Here is a 21,126-nt window from a genome sequence, read left to right as displayed (position 1 = left end):
AATTGAAGCCATTACCTTATCAAAAAACCTGCTGAGCTTGACAGCATTGGAAGAACCTGCAGCTAAGTACCGTGGATTTGTGCAATCCTAGAAGATAAAACATAAAATCCACAATTGAAAGTTAGGAAAGCCAAGCACTTTGCTGTTTATAACCTGTCCTGTTGCATATTTTTATAGGCACAATACTCTCATAAAATATTCAAATAACTTTCAAATTATGATGCACAAAGCAAGGAAAGTATTAAAGGAAAATAAGGCCACCTAATTTTTGTCGTTTAAGCAATTTTAGAGTATACCAAATCAAAGTATTCATCATCAAATCATTCACAGAGGAAAACAAGATTACTAATATTTTACTAATAACAAAACCAAGGTACTAATGGGAGTGACCTACCTAATTTACCCTGAAAACCAGAGAGAGAGCCATTAAAAACAGCGTTTCACTTTTAGTACTAGTTATTCACCAGTACTCAACTAATTTAGTTCTAGGCAGTTCATATGAATAGGAGAAAGTATGAAAATAAGGATTTAGAGGCACAAAGAACAAACCCAACAATTGCCAAGGATTTCTCACTCTTTGGATGCAAAGTACTACATCTTTTGGTAGGCCACAAAGATATATTATTTTTGGTAATAAACATCTACTATTGTTTGATAATAAAGATATATTACTACTCTTTGATGGAATTTTTTTTTTCTTTTTCTTTTTTTTTACATTTCAGGCAGTGGCCAACAAGATGGAATTTTTTATAGGAAAAAAAAAAAAAATGGGGCCCAGAAGGGACAAAACGATCTGGAACATTAATCATTACAATAACTTTGCAAAGACCTTAGAAGGCCTACGATCCACTGGAATTCCAGTATAGCTTCTTTTTTTCTTTTGCTTGTCACCATCGACTTGCCACCTTGAGAGATAAGAGTATTTTGATTTTTACCTAAAATGTCACCTAAGACCGAATTACAAGGGCTATTATGTAAGCTCCTTTGCAAGCATGAAATTTTGTCTTTTAGCTATAGACCCTCTGTGCCCCTACAAATTACTGAAATTACTGTTGTTACATTTATTCTGTTTTGCAATCTCCAAGTACACATGATTCCTTTCTAATGAAGCCTCCTATTTTATTCATATGTAACATTTCAAGGCACACATTTTAAATTTTGGCCAAAAATTATAATGCATTCTCCAAAATCACAAAAAAGAGAGGCTACAACAAAGTTGTCAAAGATCACAGAGTACTAGAAACCAGGGGTCTTCAAAGCTGGCAAGCTCTGAATCTGAATATCCATCCCAACATTTCCAGGCTGTGTAACATTGGTTAGGTTACTAAACCTTGAAATTTGGGCTTACTGACTTGTGGAATGGGATAACAATATTTTATCCCATGGGGTTTTGTAAAAAATTAAATAATGTATACCTGGACATAGCGGGTACTAAAATATTAGTCGTCTTCTCTCTTCAATCTAAGAAAATGCTAACAGATTCAATTTTCAGGCATAACAAGCACTTACCATAATAAAGATAATTCCAAATATGTATTACATAGACTGAAACATCATTGCACAAACTATGGTATTTAAAGTAGTGTTTGAACACATTTCTACAGCAGTTGGGGCATATAAGAGACAAACCTTAGACCTGTGGTAGAAATGTTTTACAAAATAGATACTGATTAGCTAGTCATCAGAATGTCAAAAGTTTGAGATGATTCTAAATAAAGCTAAAGTACTAAACAAAAACTAAATCAAACAGCAAACAAAAAAACACCCCCTAACTTTAATTCTATGGTTCCATAATTTCAGGTTGACCAGCCTAGAGAAACACTATGATTTTTAGGATGAAAAATTTAGAGCTGAAAGAGCCATCTGCCATTTATCATGGCTGAGGGAAAAATCTGAAAATTAATAGCTCCAAATAGCTTGTCTGAGCTTGAGAAAGGACTATTAATTACGGAAGATACTTCAATATGATCACTTCAAAATAAATACATAACAGAAAATTTTTTATGGGGTAAAATAAGCCTAACAGGATTTTAGAAAATAAGTAATCATTCACCTATTTATAATTTAAACAATTCACATTTATTCAGGCAGTTATTAACTTTGATTCCATCTTTGATGTATACATTTGTTAAATCTTTTCCACAGTTTTAAGTAAATTCATACAGTAACTGATGTGGTTAGCACTAATATTGTTACATTAGTTTTTATTTGAGGCTTTCTTTATATTTACTTGCTGAATCTTTTTGATTGCTATTTCTTTTTGAAACTCTCGTATTCAATTTTCCTCTCATTTTTTCTTCCCTGCATTCTCTGACCCTTTCCTATTGTCATTTGTGCTGTGTTTTTGTCGCTGTACACTAATAAAGGCCAAAAACATGTTATATTTGAACTCTTTGGAAATCATGTGTGCTAAAGTCCCACTACCTGAGTACACTTACATCTGACTTATAGTTAAAAGATGGCCTTGACTTTGTAAGGCAAGTAGGAATAACACACACACACACACACACACACACACACACACACACACGTGTGTGCACGATTATCACAGAAACTCACAAGCACTAGAAACAGATATATTCTGAAATATATTAAAAGTAAGTACTGAAACAAATTTAGGTGTTTTTATTGGTAAATTTCCCTTTGGAAATAATGTTCAATGTAATCTCTGCACTTTTCAACAAGAATATTATATATCTATATAGCAAGAATCCTTTGGAATATCATGGTTCAGTGCTGACTACCTGGGGTATGCACATCAAATATTCCATTGTGGCAGCTGAGAAAAATGAGGGGCTCTCCACTGCAAAGCAGAATGTAAAAAACAGTGAATGGCAGGCAGAAGTTGGGGGTAAAGGTGGGGTTGAACCAAGCAGTGTTCACAAACATTGATTCACAGAATAAGGGCATCAGAATCACCTGAGTTATTTGTTAAAACTACAGAGTCCTGGTCCTCCTGCCAGGCTTTATGAATAAAAAGCTTCAGCTGTGGGGCAGTTATTCAGAAATTTCCATAGGTACTATTGGTAATACATATACAATCAGATTTGGGTCACTGTTGGTCTAGATGATTTCTAAGTTTTTTCAGTCCCCAAATTCTCAAGGTGAGTTGAAGGATTAATTAAGTGGAAAAGAGGCTTAACCACAGAACATAGGCTCTGAATCTGAATACCCTATTTGACCTGAGTAACCTTGGTCTAATTCTCTCTCTCTTTCTTGTCTTCAGCTTTAAAAAGAGGATAGTAATAGTACCTATCTTACAGGGTTGATTGTGAAGATGATGCATGTGAGATAATGAATGTAAATACCTAAAACAGTTTTCAACCCGTAAGTGCTTAATAAACGTTGGCCATTAGTACTATTACACCACCGCCACTGTATTTCTGGAACGCCAGTGCACAGTTGCAAAAATCCTATTTATGAACAATGACATAACCATGACTGAAGTTGCTGGCCAGGATTCTTTTCTGGGATCCTAACGGAATTACATGACAAACATTTCTTAGCTTTTTTAAGCACTCAGTTCTAATTGAGCTAGCTATCTCATCAAGGGACTCAATTCTCTATATATGTATAAGTGTACAGAAATTAGTCCTTATGACGCACTCATAGTTTAAAGTTTGTAATTTTCTCATGTATCTGTCAGGTTGCCCTTTAAGGTAAAATTTGTAGTTTAAGAAGCTAAGAGGCTTTGTAAAAGCAAGAATAATCAACTCATAGTGTCATTTTAATCAATTTATTTTAATTTTGGTGTGATTTTTAAAAACTTTCTCAAGAAAAAGGCCATTGGGCCAGGTGCAGTGGCTCACGCCTGTAATCCCAGCACTTTCAGAGCCTGAGGCGGGCAAATCACTTGAGGTCAGGAGTTCTAGACTAACCTGGGCAACATGGAGGAACCCCATCTCTACTAAAAATATTTAAAAATTAGCTGGACATCGTGGTACACACCTGTAATCCCAGCTACTCAGGTGGCTGAGGCACGAGAATTGCATGAACCCAGGAGGTGGAGATTAGAGTGAGCTGAGATTATGTCACTGTACTCCAGTCTGGGTGACAGAGGGAGACTGTTTCAAGAAAAAAAAAAAAAAAAAAAAAAAAAGAAAAGAAAAAGCCCATGATTTAAATTATTCACAGAATAAAGTCTGAACATTCCAACAGGTCAACATAAAAGGCTGAAGTGACTGTGCACATCTCTCAGTCTAGATATGTTGATTCAATCTTGACTACATTTTGGACTAGAATCCAAATAGTCTGATTTCAAGTATAAAGTTTCTTTCACTAGAATATATGATTTGAATATGTCTTTAGTTTGGTCTTTACCTGATAATAATACAAGCATGCATTAGTCAAAATACACACCAAATTAATCTCTTCTGCATTGAAATCCTCAGCCAGGAAAGCAGTCCTAGTTAAAACTTCATGGCGCTTTGTTTCATGAATCTGGTCCAGTTTAGTCCCTATTACCAACAGCGGTATTTGGTTATCAGCAAACTGTTCTCGATCATAATCCCTGTGGTAAATAATAATGAAGAGGTGAATAGAATTTACCTTTCTGATGTAAATGTGTAATATTTAAATGGAACTAATTTAAACTATTTTACTGAAAATTAACTGATTTCTGCTCTCTTTACCTATAAAACTACTTTCCTTCCAATTTCTTCCAACTACTTGTTCTTTCATCAACTCATCCTCCTCTTCTATCAGATTCCAGTTATTCATCTAACTTCTCAAAATTTGGTCCCATGTTTTTATTGAGTATTGAATAATACTGAATAATTGAACAAGTATACAGTTAATAGACTTGACTTTCCACATAGCTCTGTCTTCTGAGGCTAACATAACAACTCAGGAATGTTTCAGAGTAGAAGCAGAGAGTGGTTTTAAGTCTCAGTGTATAGAAAACCCAAAAGCCTAGCATGGCACTTAAGCCTTGTGCTAGAAGACAAAATGGCAATCTTCTTGGGTATCTTTTGAGGTGTGCATTAACTCTATATCTACAATACACATTTCTGTCTGAATTGTAGAGAAATAAGAAGCATAAGAAAATCGAAATCAAGAAGCTGAAGCCTGAAATAAATCAAATATAGGTGATACTATAGCCTGGGAAAGATGGGTTAAACACATGGAAATGGAAGGAAACAGCTGAAATGCAAAACGAATAGTAAAAGGAAAGGACTTAGTACCAAGTAGTTGTTTTTCCTGAAATGAGAGCAATGGGAAATAGAGGACAGGCAGTAAGAATCACTTAGGGTTAGTAGTTTTGGATCACTGGCTAGTACAATTGTTATTTTTTAAAAAATTTATCCAAAGAACAGAGTGGTGATGTAAATGATACTTCTCATTACTGAAAAAAATGCAGGGCTCATTGCTGTTGAATTAATTTAAATTCTACTCATATATTAGAAATAAAACAGATTTGGATTCTTGACACGTTAAAAGCTCAACTTACAACAGTCAGCAAAATCTGGCTGTGCAAAATTTATGACAGTAAATCAATATTGTATGATCCAATCACTATAATCCAGTTGAGTATAGCTTTTTTTTCTTCGTGTAAAAAACTTTTCTTTCTTTTTTCTTTCTTTCTCTTAGAGAAATTCTAAATTTGGGTAGGGGGAAAAGTTATTAAATACTTATGCCCTTCACAATAATCTTACAGAGCCTCAGCAAACTGTTCAGCCTCAGAACACAACTGTTTTAACTATATAACCTCCCATCTCACAAAAATATTACTGTTCTATTTATTGCATCAAAGCCAGTAATAGCATGATCAAGACCTTTGATTATTCATAACAACAGCAACCCTAATTAAAGAGACATGGTTCAAAGCTGCAATTCGCTTTGTCAGGGAATAAAGTTTTAAGAGTATCTTTCCTTTAGGACTGTTTCCTCCTGTCTCACTTAGAATTTTTGCTTATTTTCTATCAAATATCATCTTTGATATACACACATTTCTCACATAGTCTTGCACTATTCCTTGCACATTGACAGATTTAAAGCATATGAATATAATTTGGTCTCTTATTTCTCTTTACCTTTATCTTTTTCATAAAATGTTGTATCCAATTTAAAATTTAACCTTGAAATCTTTTTTGGTAAACTTTTGAAGAACTTTATCATGGATGGATAAGGCTGATAACTCCTTATCATCACAAAGAGACACACAGCCAGGTATCATATTACATCCATAATACTGGGTGGAAAAATAAAGACCAAAAAAGCTTCCATCTTTCAGACCACTATATTTAATTACCACTTTAGAGAAGATTTAGAATTCAGAAACAGAGTTTAAAAGACAATACAGGGAGACAATCAGCAAATCCAGAATGTAGGAAACTGTACAAGACAAATAAGCCATCTTCTTCTACAAATAAACTGCTAGGAAGTTGAGAAAAAAAACAACCAAGAAGGGAGAACTTAAGATGAAAAGACACTTAAGAAACCAGATACAACCAGTGTACCTTATTTAGATACTTTTTTGAAAAAAATCAACTGTAACATTAATGAGACAATTGGGGAAATTAAAATAATATTTGGTTATTAAAGAATTATTAAATTTTTAGCTGTGATAATTACATGTTGTCATGTTTAAAAAAGCCTTTATGCTTTAAACTATACATGGATGAAATGATATGATGTTTTAACATTTGGTTCAAAATAATCCAGTTGAGAGTGGGAGAAGATAGGAAGTGGGTAGAGGTATGGATGAAACAAGACTGGCCATATGTTGATAATTGTTGAAACTAGGCAACAGGTATATGGGAGTTCATTTTCCATTCTTTGTATTTACATACGTTTAAAATTTTCCATAATAAAGTTAAAAAATTTTTTATTGTGGTAAAAACCACATAAAATTTACCTAAATTTTAAAAATATGGCTAAAAACTCAAGCTGATATAAAAGATATACGCAAAGCAGTCTTGCTCCTACCACTATACCCATCCACCCATTTCCTCGGCCCCCTATAGGTTCCATTTTTAATAGTTTCTTATTTATCTCTTCACTGATTCCTTATCCAAATACAAATACATATTCTTACTTCTTTCCTTTCTTACACAGCAGGATGTATACGATGTATATTCCCTGCATCTTGATTTGTTAAACCTAATACTGTACCCTCTGTAGATCTTTCTACTTTAGTTCCTAGGGATCTTTCTGATTTTTTATTTTCTTGCTCTGTCACCCAGGCTGGAGTGCAGTGGCGCAATCTTGGCTCACTGCAACCTCTGCCTCCTGGGTTCAAGCAATTCTTCTGCCTCAGCCTCTCAAGTAGTTGGGGCTATAGGCACATGCACCACCATATTCAACTAATTTTTGTATTTTTAGTAGAGACAGGGTTTTACCATGTTGGCCAGGATGGTCTCGATCTCCTGACCTCATGATCCCCCTGGCTCAGGCTGATTCTTTTTCAAATGTTGAATACTGCTTCAGTATGTGGATATGTCATTATTTATTCAATGAATTTTTTGTTGCTCAGACACTAGAGTTGTTTCCAAATCTTTTGATGCTACAAAATAACGCACCAACGAAGCACACCAATGTATTAAGCTTGTTTAATACCTTGCAGGTTTATCTATAGGATCAAAATGAAGCTGCAGTGTCAAAAATGCAAATGGATATAGAATTTTTACTGAATTCCCTCACACAAATGCAGATTTCTTTCTGATATGAATACACTGTCTCTTAATCCTAAATTTAAGGACAAGTTTCTTGAGTAAAAATCTTAGTAGAAAATAGAGAACAAGCTAGGTTAATGAAGACATCAGTGATGAAAGGAATTGAGATAGGAAACAAGAAATATCAACTAGGCTTTGAAATGTGGGTTTTAAATTAGTTGTGGTTATTCTTTATCAGGTCTTACAGGAATCTACATATAATTACTCAAGCTTAATACTACATTTAGGTTTCACATAACAATTAGACTTCTACACAGAAAACAGTCTTTGAAAGACTTGCTTTAATCAAAAAATAGAAAATGGGGTTCTGTTCTAGGTAAGACAGAATAAGCAAACTCTATCCTGTCTTTTCCAGTGAATGCAACTGTAAAACCTGGACAGGATGAATTAAGTGGCTATTTGAGGACTCTGAAAAATTAATAGTAGTAAACATATTGAGAAAGAAGACCACAATGTAAAGAACCATTGAATTAGCAGTGAGATTATGATATTTTTCCCTTCCATATCCCCTTATCTGAATGCAGCTCAGCTTAAAACCCAAAAGCTTCAACAGAAAACTCCAGAGGAAGGCCTACAGTTCTGGCTCATGAAACAAGAAAGGGGGCTCCTGAATGCTTGGAGATAGTGTAGAAATACAATATTTTTTGTTCTGTCATAAGCCAGCCTCTGAGCAATTCCATGATGGTTGTGGCAAAGGCTGTAACACAAAGAGAATGCTCAAAAACAGTGGTCCCCAACCTTTTTGGTACCAAGGACCGGTTTTATGGAAAACTATTTTTCCATAGACAGGTGTTTGAGGGATGGTTTCAAGATGAAGCTGTTCCACCTCAGATCACCAAGCATTAGATTTCCACAAGGAGCCTGCAACCTAGATCCCTCACATATACAGTTCACAATAAAATTCACACTCCTATGAGAATCTAGTGCCGCTGCTGATCTGACAGGAGGTGGATCTCAGATGGTAATGCCCACTCACCTGCCACTCACCTCCCACTGTGTGGCCTGGTTCCTAATAGGCCATGGACCAGGAGTTGGGGACCCCTGCTTATGAACACAGAGGAAGGAAAATCTTTCTCTTTGACTAATAGAACTGCATCCCAAGATGGTAGGGCAAACTCTCATTGCTTTTATTCTTTGTCCTTCTACCACTTGGCCCTGGACGTAGGTGCAGTTGTGCAAGTGTATGACAGAATTTGGACAGGAGACCTAAAAAGGGAGCCCCAGCAAATCACAAACTATGGGAGAGATTATAGAGAGGGTGAAGTTTCAGAAAGTGACCCCATGAAGTAGTTCATACATGCTTGAGCTCATTGTCAAAGCTGTGCATAAATGGATTTGATCCTACTTAGCATACCAAAGACACTGAAAACTGAAACAACAGCCATGTCACATACTGGGTGTTGCACAAATACAAAATAAGCACAATTATATAAAGTATGCTCTTAGATCACAATAAAATTAAGCTAGAAATCAACAGCAAGGAATGACCAGACAGCCTCTAAATATTTGGAAACCAACCAACACAATTCTAAATAGCTCATGGGAAAAGCTCAAGGAATATCAGAAAATATTTTGAACTAAATGAAAATAAAAGTAAACATTTGCAGGATGAAGCTAACACAATGTTTAGAGGAAAACTTATAGCATTAAAAATGCTTGTATTAGCAAAAATGCAAGGTATCCAGTCAGTAATCTAAGAAACTATAAAGAGAGAACAAAATAAACCAAAAGCAAGCAGAAGGAAGGAAATAAGAGCAGAAATCAATTAAACTATATACAGAAAAACAATAGAGAAAAATCAATGAAACCAAAATCTGCTTCTTTGGAAAAAAAATCAACATAATTGACAAACGTAGTTCTACAATTCTGACAAGAAAAACAGAAAACATAAAATACCAAAATCAGAATGAAGAAGATCATATTACTATAAACTGTGCAACTATCAAAGGGACAATAAATACGGTAAACAACTCTATTGATATAAATTCAAAAATTTAATGAAATAGACGAATTCCTTGAAAATCACAAGCTACCAAAACTCACCCAAGATGAAATAGGTAACTTTAACAATCCTAATTACTAAAGACATTGACTTTGCGGTTAAAAATAAGCAATCTCCAGGCCTAGGTGGTCTCTTGGTAAATCCTACCAAACGTTCAAAAAAGAAATAACATCAAATATACTCAATTTCTTCCAAAAAATAGAAGAGGAAGGAATACTTCCAATTCATTATATGAGGCCAACATTATCCTCACACCAAAACCAGTCAAAGACATTATGAGAACAGAAAACAAGACACCAATGACCAAGGAATGAAAGGCTAGTTCAATATTTTAAAAATAGTGAATGTAATCCACCATACTAACAGTTGAAAGAAGAAGCCAAATGTCCCTATCTATTGATGCAGGAAAGGCTTTTGACAGAATTCTGTTCTGTTTGACAGAAATCTGTTCATGAGATTAATAAAACTGTCAGCAAATTAGGGATAGAAAGAAATTTTCTCAACCTGATAAATGATGTCAACAAAAAAACCTAAAGCTGACATCATACTTAGAGTAAGACATAGATATTCACTCTTATCATTCCTATTTATTATCCTTTTGGAAGTTGCTGCCAATGCAATAAGGCAAGAAATAAGACAACAAGCATACAGAAATAATAGGAAAAAATAAATCTGTCTATGTAGAGCACCCCAAAGATTTTACTGAAAAACTCTGGTCACAGGATACAGGTCAGTGCTCTAAATCAATTCTATTTTTTTTTTTTTTTATACTAGCAATGGACAATTTGAAACTTAAGTTTAAATATACCATTTATGGCCAAGTATGGTGGCTCACACCTGTAACCCTAGCACTTTGGGAGGCCAAAGTGGGTGGATCACCTGAGGTCAGGAGGAGTTTGACATCAGCCTGGCCAAGATGGTGAAACCCCACCTCTATCAAAAATACAAAAATCAGCCAGGCATAGGGCACATGCCTGTCATCCCAGCTACTTGGGAGGCTGAGGCATGATAATTGTTTGAACCTGGGAGACACAGGTTGCAGTGAACTGAGATCATGCCACTGCACTCCAGCCTGGGCAGCAGAGCAAGACCCAGTCTCAAAACACAAAACAAAACTTTATATTACCTTCAAAAATATTAAATATTTTTGTATAAAATAAAACATGTACAGGATTTGTGTGTTGAAAACTACAAAATGCTGATTAGAGAAATAAAAGAAGATCTAAATAAATGAAGAGGTATATTGTGTTCATGAACTGGAAGATGCAACAGAATAAAGATGTTAATTCTCTCCAATGTGATCAATAGGTTTAATGCAATTCTAATTAAAATCCAATGAAAATTTCTGTCAATATAGGCAAGCTGATTTTCAAAATTTATGTAGAAAGATAAACTAGAATAGCTAAACAATTATGAAAAAGAATAAAGTAGAAGAAATCATACTGCTCAATTTTAAGACTATAATCAAGATAGTGTAGTACTGGTGAAGGGAGAGACACATAGATCAATGGAACAGAACTACAGTCCAGAAATAGACTCATACTAATATGGCCAAATGATTTTTGGCAAAGGAGCAAAAGCAGTTAATTCAATGGAGAAAGGATATCTTTTCAACAAATGGCGTTGGAACAATTAGACATTCATATGCAAACATTAACCTCACAACTTGTATAAAACTAACCTAAAACAGATCATAGATCTAAATGTAAACCTATAAAACTTAAAATGTTTTATATAAATGTTTTACTATAAAAATGTAAAACCATAAAATCTGTAGAGGAAAACATAAGAGAAAGCCTGCATCATCTAGGATTAGGCAAAGAGTTCTTAGGATATCTAAAGCACAATTCATAGAAGAAAAAAAGGGAAATCAGAATTTATCAAAATGAAAACTATTGCTTTGTGAAAGATACTGTTAAAGTAAAAGATAATCTATAGACTAAAAGAGAAATCTTTGCAAATCAAACAACTTACAAAGTGCTATTCTGGAGAGTACATTCCTGTGATTGCTATAACCTTTCAAACCAATTGTGAAATAATTCTGGGCTTACCCATTTGTCACCAAGACTCCAGTTGGCACCGAATCCCTGTTGAGAGCTTCCAATGACCAACGATACAAGTTTTGGGAGGACTTCTTATTTGTTAAGTCGTGTACTAAAATAATACCTAAATCAGAGAAAAATATGTTAATCCTTTAACAATTTCTCTTCATTTCACAATTGGCCAAATGAAGCTTGGTGAACAGAAGCATGGTTGCTTAATGAATCTAGCATTCTAGTATGACTAACAACTCAGGCACAATTATTTTAAAATTTCCTCTACAAATATTTATAAATAATGAGCCATAAACCTTTCTCTGTCAGTTTTATAACTATTTACTTTACCAGGGCTGACAAAATGCCATTAAACTTTTGGCAGATCTTTTATTCACTCAACACTTCCTAAGTGCCTACTGCATGCCTGTTCCTACTTGTAGAACTACTACATTAATCAAGAGAATCAAAACTACTTCAAGCATATACAAAATTATATTCATTCAAAAAGTTATGTTGTTTCTTCACTGTACATAGTACCGCCATAGATACCAGTACACACACATTGTATTTATACTTACTAAAAATAACATTAAATAATGAAAATCTATTAAAATAGTATTGACTTAAAATAATTGCTATTATTTAGCTGACAAAACAGTGTCCTGTACATCACCTGAGGCTAATCAACTCAAATGTCTAATTTTCTAGTTCTCTGAATAATGATTAGTTATGTAAGATTACTACCTGTAAGAGATAGAGCAAAAGAAATGTGTCACGGCCGGGCACGGTGGCTCAAGCCTGTAATCCCAGCACTGTGGGAGGCCGAGGCGGGTGGATCGCGAGGTCAAGAGATCGAGACCATCCTGGTCAACATGGTGAAACCCCATCTCTACTAAAAATACAAAAAAAAAAATTAGCTGGGCATGGTGGCGCATGCCTGTAATCCCAGCTACTCAGGAGGCTGAGGCAGGAGAATTGCCTGAACCCGGGAGGCGCAGGTTGCGGTGAGCCGAGATCGCGCCATTGCACTCCAGCCTGGGTAACAAGAGCGAAACTCCGTCTCAAACAAAATAAAAAAAAAAAAAAAAAAAAAAAAATAGAAATCTGTCACTAGAAGAGGGTGGGTGGAGACACTAAAAAGTAAAGAAGTATGGCTAGTAGAAAATACATGCATGAGATTGAGACAAATAACAAAATGTAATGAGGCTTAGAAATACAATTAAAGAGAATCAATTAAAATCCTAGATAGAAAGGTATATCAGGTAATTAATTATTACAGTAAGATATAGACAAAAGAGGAAAAACTTTGATGCCCACTAGAATTTAGGATACCATCTTATGGTCAAAACACTATAGGTTACAAACTCCCAGCTTTTTTCTATAATACCCAGATTGTGAATAGCACACAAAACTGATGATTCCTCCATCTTCAAGAGGTGGTATGTGTCAATTTGAAAAAGAAAAACAGATTAGGTAGAATTAGCTGGCTTCTACAGTTTTTACAGCGATCTGTATAACTAAAGGGCTTGTACAAGCTATAGTTGACTTGTTCCAGCCAGCTTAGATAAACCTGTATCTCTTCTAATGTCTGAAACCATTAATAGAGATCTGACACTTGCCCTAATATCCAATTGTAACCACTCGTCCTTCCTCAATGAGGGATTTTAATCAGCATCAATGGCATAGATTTAAAAAAAGAAATAAAGAACTGCCATTAAAGACTACAGCTAATATTTATTCAGTACTTATGTGCTAAATATTGTGCTTTACATGTGTTATCTAATTTAATTTTCAGAAGAGTCCTATGAGGTAAGAATTATTATTTTTATACACAAGAGAAAAAGGAAGTTAAGAGAGGTTGAGTAACTTGCTGTTGGTCACATAGTAAATCAGAATTTGTACTCAGGTAATCTGACAGTAAAGACTGCAGAATAAAATCTCATTTTAGGGCAAAAAAGTGGCATATATTTTCTCCGTTCCATTTTCCCCATGTTATAAATATTGCAAAACACATGGGTAAGAATTTTGGACTGGGGAGTGAAGGAATTACAAAGGCCTAAGATGACTATTAGATGGACAGGGAAGACTTTATTGAGGATCTCTAGGTGAGACTTTTGAGCTTTCAAGGGCATTGGAGTACCCATTTTCCCTATTCCTTTCCTTTCATTTGGGCTGAGAGTTCTTGCTTTGCAGAACATGTGCTAGAACAGCTAAGGTGGGGCCCAGCTGAAAGGAGTCAGGGTGATAGCTAATGATAATATAGTTTAATCTTAAGGGAGAGAAGAAAAGACGTTCTATTATTTCCTCCTGGGATTACTAGCCTAGGTTACCGGAGAGGGAAGAATGTAGGGTATTAAGGGAAGAAAGTTATTGCTAAGAATATGAACTATGCATTTGGATAGAATGATCCTTATGTTCATTTTCTTAGGAAACTATGATTGGTAGATGGAATAAAGAACTTTGAGTGCTTCTACCAGGAGGAATGTTCCAGAGTTAGGGTGAAAGAACATAGAAACAGGTTTTTCAAAAAACGGATTTTTTTTTTTTATCTTTAAAAAATGGAAATATATCTCAGTCTTATCTGCAAAATCAACACAGGATATATGCAATTCTTTCAATAATATTAAAGGAGACAAATCACTAATGAATAGTAAGTATAGAAGAGGTAAACAAATATTGATTAGATGGATTTTTCAGCACTTACAAGTTTACAACTCTGAATTCCATAGCTTCTAGGATTTGAATAGTATTTATCTGTATGATTTATTTATAATTTTAATCATATCTGTCTCAAAAATACCTAAACATCAAAGGTGTTACATACTCGGACTTCTCTGTGCCAGATCAGATAGATATCTTACTTTGACAAGTCATTTTACTGATACAAGTTGATTATTCTAGTATAAGTCTAAACTAGGTTTCACTTCCTTCTCTTTCTTTAAAAGGTCAACTCACACTATACTAGTCTTATTGCTTTTCTTATTTATATGTATTCTATTAATATATACCATTATAATATATACATTTTTGCATGATGGTGACATGTATTAGGTAATGTTATAACTGCATTTTGTCTCATTTATGAATGCTCTGTTTCTTCACTAAGACTGTGACTTTTCAGATAGAATTCTGAGCTAAATGGGATATAGGTCTGAACTGACACATCTCATTTTGTATTCTATAGTATGTATCCAATGAAAAGAACCTTCTCTACTTCTTTTTGTAGAATCTACAACATCTTATGATATTGGAAGACATCAAAAGAGGAATATAAGGAATGAACATACTGAATGAATGCAATGCTTACCTAATATTGAAGATCTAAGCATAGCATAAATGCGGTCTATTAATGGCTATGAATTTACCAGGAGGGAAATGCCAAATCCTTCGGTATATTAATCAAACAGAAGTTGAAATTATGTTTCACAGTAAAAAAAGATTTTAAAAATGAATTTTAAAGAAGACTAAGAAACTCTATTGGCAACTCAGAAGTATAAGCAGTTTAGTCTCTTGACACAGACTAGGTACTCTATGAATGGAAATTATGTCCTATATTACACACCTCCATTTGGAAATCTGCTCTAGGTATCTGAGTATCTATAACTGGATAAAATTTTACACCCATAAAGACCCCATTAAGCAGCTCTCCATAACTAGGTGAGAAAGAGCCTTAGGGTATATTGGTATATTTTGAGACATACCTATACTGCCTACTTGGTATATTGTGAGAAAGAGCCTCATGTCTCTTTCTCAGGGGCAGATGAAAGAAATCCCTCTGTCTCTTGTTGAGAGATATTAAGTTTACGAATATTGATGAATACCGAGTGTATAGTAGAATATATCGTTTGCTAGGAAGCATGACGGCAAGGAAAACCTAGCCGACCCCCTGCCTAAGTGGAAAACCATTTGGGGCATTCCAAAGTGGCAGGACAATGTATAAATATCATACACCAGTTAAAACAATTCTTTGAGATATCTGACCCTGCCCCCGTGGCTCCCTCAAGGAGAATACCTTTTAGTTTGTCTGTAGTCAGTGGTAAGCGGGTAACAGCTGCCCACTTGGTATATTGTTGCGTTATGAGAAAATATAGAACACCTGTTTCTTAATAATAATCACCTGTTAAGAGAGAATAAATAAGTGGATCAGGATCCGCTTGGGGCCTTCAGCTTGGAATGCTGTCAGCCCCCGAGGCTCTCAGTTCAGAAGGCTGCTGGCTCCCGGGATAGACCCACTTTGCTGTTCTATCTGGGTGTATGCCTCTCATTTCCTTCAGCGCCGCCTGGGTGACAGTCTCTTCGGCTGGTAATCTCTGTGATACCTGGCTTAAGACTATGGGACTCCTATGATCCTACTGTACTTACTCAACTCACTGGACAGATAGCACTCCCAGATGACAACACTTTGAAGGTTCCATGTTTTATGTCAAGTACCAAAAACACAATTTTATTTCTCAATATTTAGTTTATGACAACAATATAAATAGAAACACTTAGACAAAGCAGAAGTTTAACGTCCTGAATTACATGGTTACAATGTAGAAACACAAACAGATTTAAATCAAGGGTTGTGAGCATATTACATCTTTCTCAAATTAAGACAAGTCTGGCATGCTACGACATTCCATGTCAGATGATCTATACTCATAGACCATTAATATATAATAGAAATTTAAAAATGCTTTACCATTTACAGAGTTGTAGAATACTGCTCTTGTGCTCTTCACGCTGCTGGCACTGCCCACAGAGCCTCCAACATCCCATAATTCTATGTAGTACGTCTTCTCTTCTGGGGTTCCTTCTTTGTAATCATGAACCTAACAAATCAATCAATTAAAATAATTATTACAGCCACTGAACTGGTTAGCACCTTCATTCCATTTTAAAACATTTCAGCATCTTACTCTTTCTGATCACTACCATTTTTTAAGCTTCCTCTCTTTAATTCTTTAATAATATTGACTCTAGAGGATCTTACAGTTAATTGATCTTAACGTCTTTCACAGCTCTCTGTTCCACTTCCAAAGCCTCACCTACTTCCTAACTAAGCATAAATTCCATGATCCATCATTACTGTCATTCCTTTGCCCCTCTCTCACATTGCACTCCTCTGACAAAATTCTACTCTTGGTTATATCCACCTTTTACCCTCTTCCATGTCTACAACCCAGCAACTGAATGTGGAGCTCAGAAAAATATGCATTCAAGATGGATAGATACTTTCTAAATTTAAGTGTACCTTTGGACCTGTCCTTTAATCGGTTCCACAGTTAATTTACCATTTTCCTCTTCCAGATAACTACTTTATACTTTTTCCTCTTTTTAAACTTCCAATATCTCTTCCCCATCCTCAATTACAACTTTGCTTCCTAATGCAGCAGCTATTAGAAAAGAACTTCTACAACCTGTTCTTCCTGTATCTACTCACCTCCCTCCATCTGTGCCCACATAATCTGCTTTCCTTCTTGCTGTTTTCTTAGGCTGCCTGTGTCCCTAAGGCTAAATCCTCCTCCTGTGCATGAAATCCCATCCCTACTTTCTTGCTCAAAGATGTAATTCCACCAGTTCTCCCCTCTCTCCATTATATCATCAAATTTTCCTTCTCAGCTGGATAATTCTCACCATGCAATTCAATTCTCAGCATACAAACATGCCATAAATTTTCTCATCTAAAAAAACCCTTCTCTTGACTTCAAGTCCTCTTCCAGTTACCAAACCACTTTCCTTTTCAACAGCAAAAGTCCTCCAAAGAGTTTTCTATTCTTAGTGGTAATTCTTTTATTCATATTCTCTTTTGAACTCATTTCTATCACTAAACTATTCCTTGTCAAGGTCACCAATGACCTTCACACTGCTAATTCCAATGGTCAATGAACAGTTTTCATTTTACTCCCCTATCTGATGCAACTAATCACTTCTTGTGCCTTGCAATACTTTCTTCACCTGGCTTCCAGGATATCACATTGTTCCAGTTTTTTTCCTATCTCATTGGCTAGTGCTTTTCAGCTTCCATTTGGGTTCTCCTTATCTCTCTGATTCTAAATGCTAAAGTTTCAAGATTTAGTTCTTCAATCTCTTTTCTTCTTTATCAATACTTGCTCTTGTGGGAATTTCATCTAAAAGGCAATTTTCTTCTTCCAGTTACTTGGGCCAAAAACTTAAGATTGATCCTTGACTCCTTTCATATTGCATTTGTCAACAAGCTCTATTATTTTAACTTTAAAAATATGTCAAAAATCTGTTTCTTTCTCCCTACCTCCACTATTACCACCCAGGTCAAAGCCTCTATCTCCTTGTATGAATTGATGTAATGGTCTGCTAACTGATCTCCCTACTAGAGGCATCCCCCAACCTCCCTGTTTGTTTTCCATACAGTAGCTAGAGTATCCTTTTAAAATACAAATTATATCATATGCCCTTTTGCTCAAAACCCTCCAATGACTTTCTCACTCACAGTTATCTCCAAAGTCTCTCTTTTTCTCATGTCTAGGCTCTAGAAGCATTTATTGCCTGTACTGTATAACTATTCAGAAACAAATTACGATAGATGGCAAGCAGATTAAAGTATGCTGGTTCATGAATATAGATCAGCATCTTCCAAAAATTAAAAAAAAAATTTTTTTAAAGAAATATACATGCCAATCTTACTGAATCAGGACCCTTGGGATCAAATACTAGGTACATGTATTTTGAACAATTCTCCAAATGACTCTGCTGTAAACCCCTCATTAAGAACTGCTGCTTTTGGCCGGGCGCGGTGGCTCACGCCTGTAATCCCAGCACTTTGGGAGGCCGAGGCGGGTGGATCACGAGGTCAAGAGATCGACGCCATCCTGGTCAACATGGCGAAACCCCGTCTCTACTAAAAATACAAAAAAAAATTAGCTGGGCATGGTGGCGCGTGCCTGTAATCCCAGCTACTCAGGAGGCTGAGGCAGGAGAATTGCCTGAACCCAGGAGACGGAGGTTGCGGTGAGCCGAGATCGCGCCATTGCACTGCAGCCTGGGTAACAAGAGCGGAACTCCGTCTCAAAAACAAAACAAACAAACAAAAAAAACTGCTGCTTTTATGGAATGGGACTATTCTGGTATTGGCAGGACTAGATTCTACTCCTTGATTGCCACTGATCATCCCTGGTATCTTGGAGCCTCAGTTTCTTTGCCTATAAAATGAAAGAGTTGTAATATGTGATTTCTAAAGTATCTATTGGCTTTTACATAATAATTTAAAAAACAAGGTAGCTCAGTAGTTAAAATAAATGCCTGTCACAAAATGCACTAAAACTCAAATACTATATTCTACTTAATGCTTTACACTTTTACTTATTCACAATTTTTTGTCCAAAGCCAAGTAAAAATTTAAATAAATATGCTACTCTATAAACAGCCACATTGACATTAACAAGATGATTATCAGACTGACATCAAAGACAATGTGATAGAAAATGAGAATAGCACAGTCACAGTAGTTGGGGACCATTTGGGATAACAGAAATTAATTCTGTATACTACAATAGAAGGCATCACTATTTTGTTATATGGCAAAAATATACGTGATCATGCCAAGTCAGCAATAAAAAAAAGTTAAATCAAGCAGAAAAAACATGTTTTAGCAAGATTTCCAAGCAAAACAATGAGAAAAAACAGTATGAGGTATTATAAGGAGTAAGTAATCTATCTGTTACAAAAAAGCTCAGGCACTTCAGTGAAGTTTTCCTGATCCTACCTTTCTTCTGGGCCCAAATCAACCAGAGCAGGTTTGGTACTCCTCCTATTTGCTTCCATAGCATCCTACACACCTCTATCATTTCATTAAGCACACTGCCTTATTTATCTACTGATATCTTTTCTTCTAGACTCTGAGTGTAAGGGCCGGGACCATGTATTATTCATCCTTTAGCCCTAGAAAACAGCATAATATCTAGCATACATTACATGCTTGGACATGTTTGTTAAATAAATGAATAAATTTAGAATAACTCATCCTCCAGGTTTTTTATTATATTCAGTTTATTATCTAACAAATTCCAGTGTTTCTCCAGTACAATTCTGAGAGCAAACTAAATCAAAACCAGTAAGAAGTTTGTTAAAAAAAAAATACAGGGCTGGGCGCGGTGGCTCAAGCCTGTAATCCTAGCACTTTGGGAGGCCGAGGCAGGTGGATCACGAGGTCAAGAGATCGAGACCATCCTGGTCAACATGGTGAAACCCCGTCTCTACTAAAAATACAAAAAATTAGCTGGGCATGGTGGTGCGTGCCTGTAATCCCGGCTAATCAGGAGGCTGAGGCAGGAGAATTGCCTGAACCCAGGAGGCGGAGGTTGCGGTGAGCCGAGATCGCGCCATTGCACTCCAGCCTGGGTAACATGAGTGAAACTCCGTCTCAAAAAAAAAAAAAAAAAAAAAAAAAAATACAGATTCCTGGACTATCCTTGAAGCTTCGGGGATGGGGCTCAAAAGTCTGTATTTTTTTGTTTGTTTCCTTGGTGAGTCTAATACATGATTAAGTTTGGCAACCACTACGCTGCACCATTTTTTTCTCTGAATTATTTCAAATGTCTAATGTTGCCTTTTCAAAAACACTGTAACTCCTTTGAGAACAGCTACCATCCAATATAAATTTCTAGGGAGCATACCCTCTTAGCCTTGCATTGTATCAAGCCTGTTAGCCAGCATCTTTCAGGCTATACATACTTCCAATCCAGACTGACTCACTCATCTATACTCTTCTCTATCACAAATTACCTTTCCTAGTCAAATCTTTTCCTGTTTCCTTTTAAAATCAGAAGATTGTCCTCCTTCCTTTCCAACTTAATACTGGCTAAGTTTAACCCAATTCACATGGAATGAATCCCAAAAACTTTAAATCAGTAGCTTATAGCTTGTAATTATGATGTTACATCTTTCACATGTGAGAGTAATCTCCAAGGGAAAGCTTGACATTATAACAAGTATTGCTCTTGACACAGTAAGTAGTACTTTGGTGCTATACCAAGAACCCAAGATGATGGGGGGTAATGCCAAACTATAAGAAATGTGTTTTATATTTAAATCAGGTCATCAAGGATGTGATACTTAAAGTCATTATGGACCTTACAGCTATACAATAAAGGACTTTCTTAACAGGAAGCAACAGTACAGCTGATCATCAAATGGAAAAAGGAACAATACTCAATGTTGCTGCCACTTTGGACCTTGTCATTTATTCAGCTTTTGACTTTTTCTTGAAAACCAAATCAAGACCTATGTACATAAGGTTTTATTTCATTTGAAGAGTTCATTGTTTGTAATTTTTAAAAAGCAAAAACACATTTAGAAAAAAAATGATACATATCAAGAAAGAACAGTGGATATTGTAGATACTAATAAGTTTGGTTTAGTATTTGTACCTGCAGAATCATTATTAAAGAGAGGAAGG

The 21,126-nt window shown here is 35.6% G+C and overlaps 1 protein-coding gene across 2 annotated transcripts in view; it reads right to left on the bottom strand.

Moving 5' to 3' along the window:
• RABL3 (RAB, member of RAS oncogene family like 3) overlaps positions 1 to 21,126 on the bottom strand; it is a 42,752-nt gene that overhangs the window by 6,550 nt on the left and 15,076 nt on the right. Inside the window, exons 3-6 of one of the 2 annotated variants that reach the window (XM_032298945.1) lie at positions 16,396 to 16,525; positions 11,727 to 11,841; positions 4,360 to 4,510; positions 16 to 87 (exon numbers count right to left, since the gene is read on the bottom strand). In XM_032298945.1, coding sequence (XP_032154836.1) covers positions 16 to 87; positions 4,360 to 4,510; positions 11,727 to 11,841; positions 16,396 to 16,525 — 468 coding nt within the window. The remainder of the gene's footprint in view (positions 1 to 15; positions 88 to 4,359; positions 4,511 to 11,726; positions 11,842 to 16,395; positions 16,526 to 21,126) is intronic. The other variant, XM_032298946.1, reaches the window with a different exon arrangement.

Source organism: Sapajus apella, unplaced genomic scaffold (assembly GCF_009761245.1).
Source record: "Sapajus apella isolate SASKATOON/1434 unplaced genomic scaffold, GSC_monkey_1.0 scaffold40, whole genome shotgun sequence".
Classification (NCBI taxonomy): domain Eukaryota; kingdom Metazoa; phylum Chordata; class Mammalia; order Primates; family Cebidae; genus Sapajus; species Sapajus apella.
The sequence above is the reverse complement of the archived record's forward strand: the minus strand, read 5'-3'. Positions and strand labels throughout refer to the sequence as shown.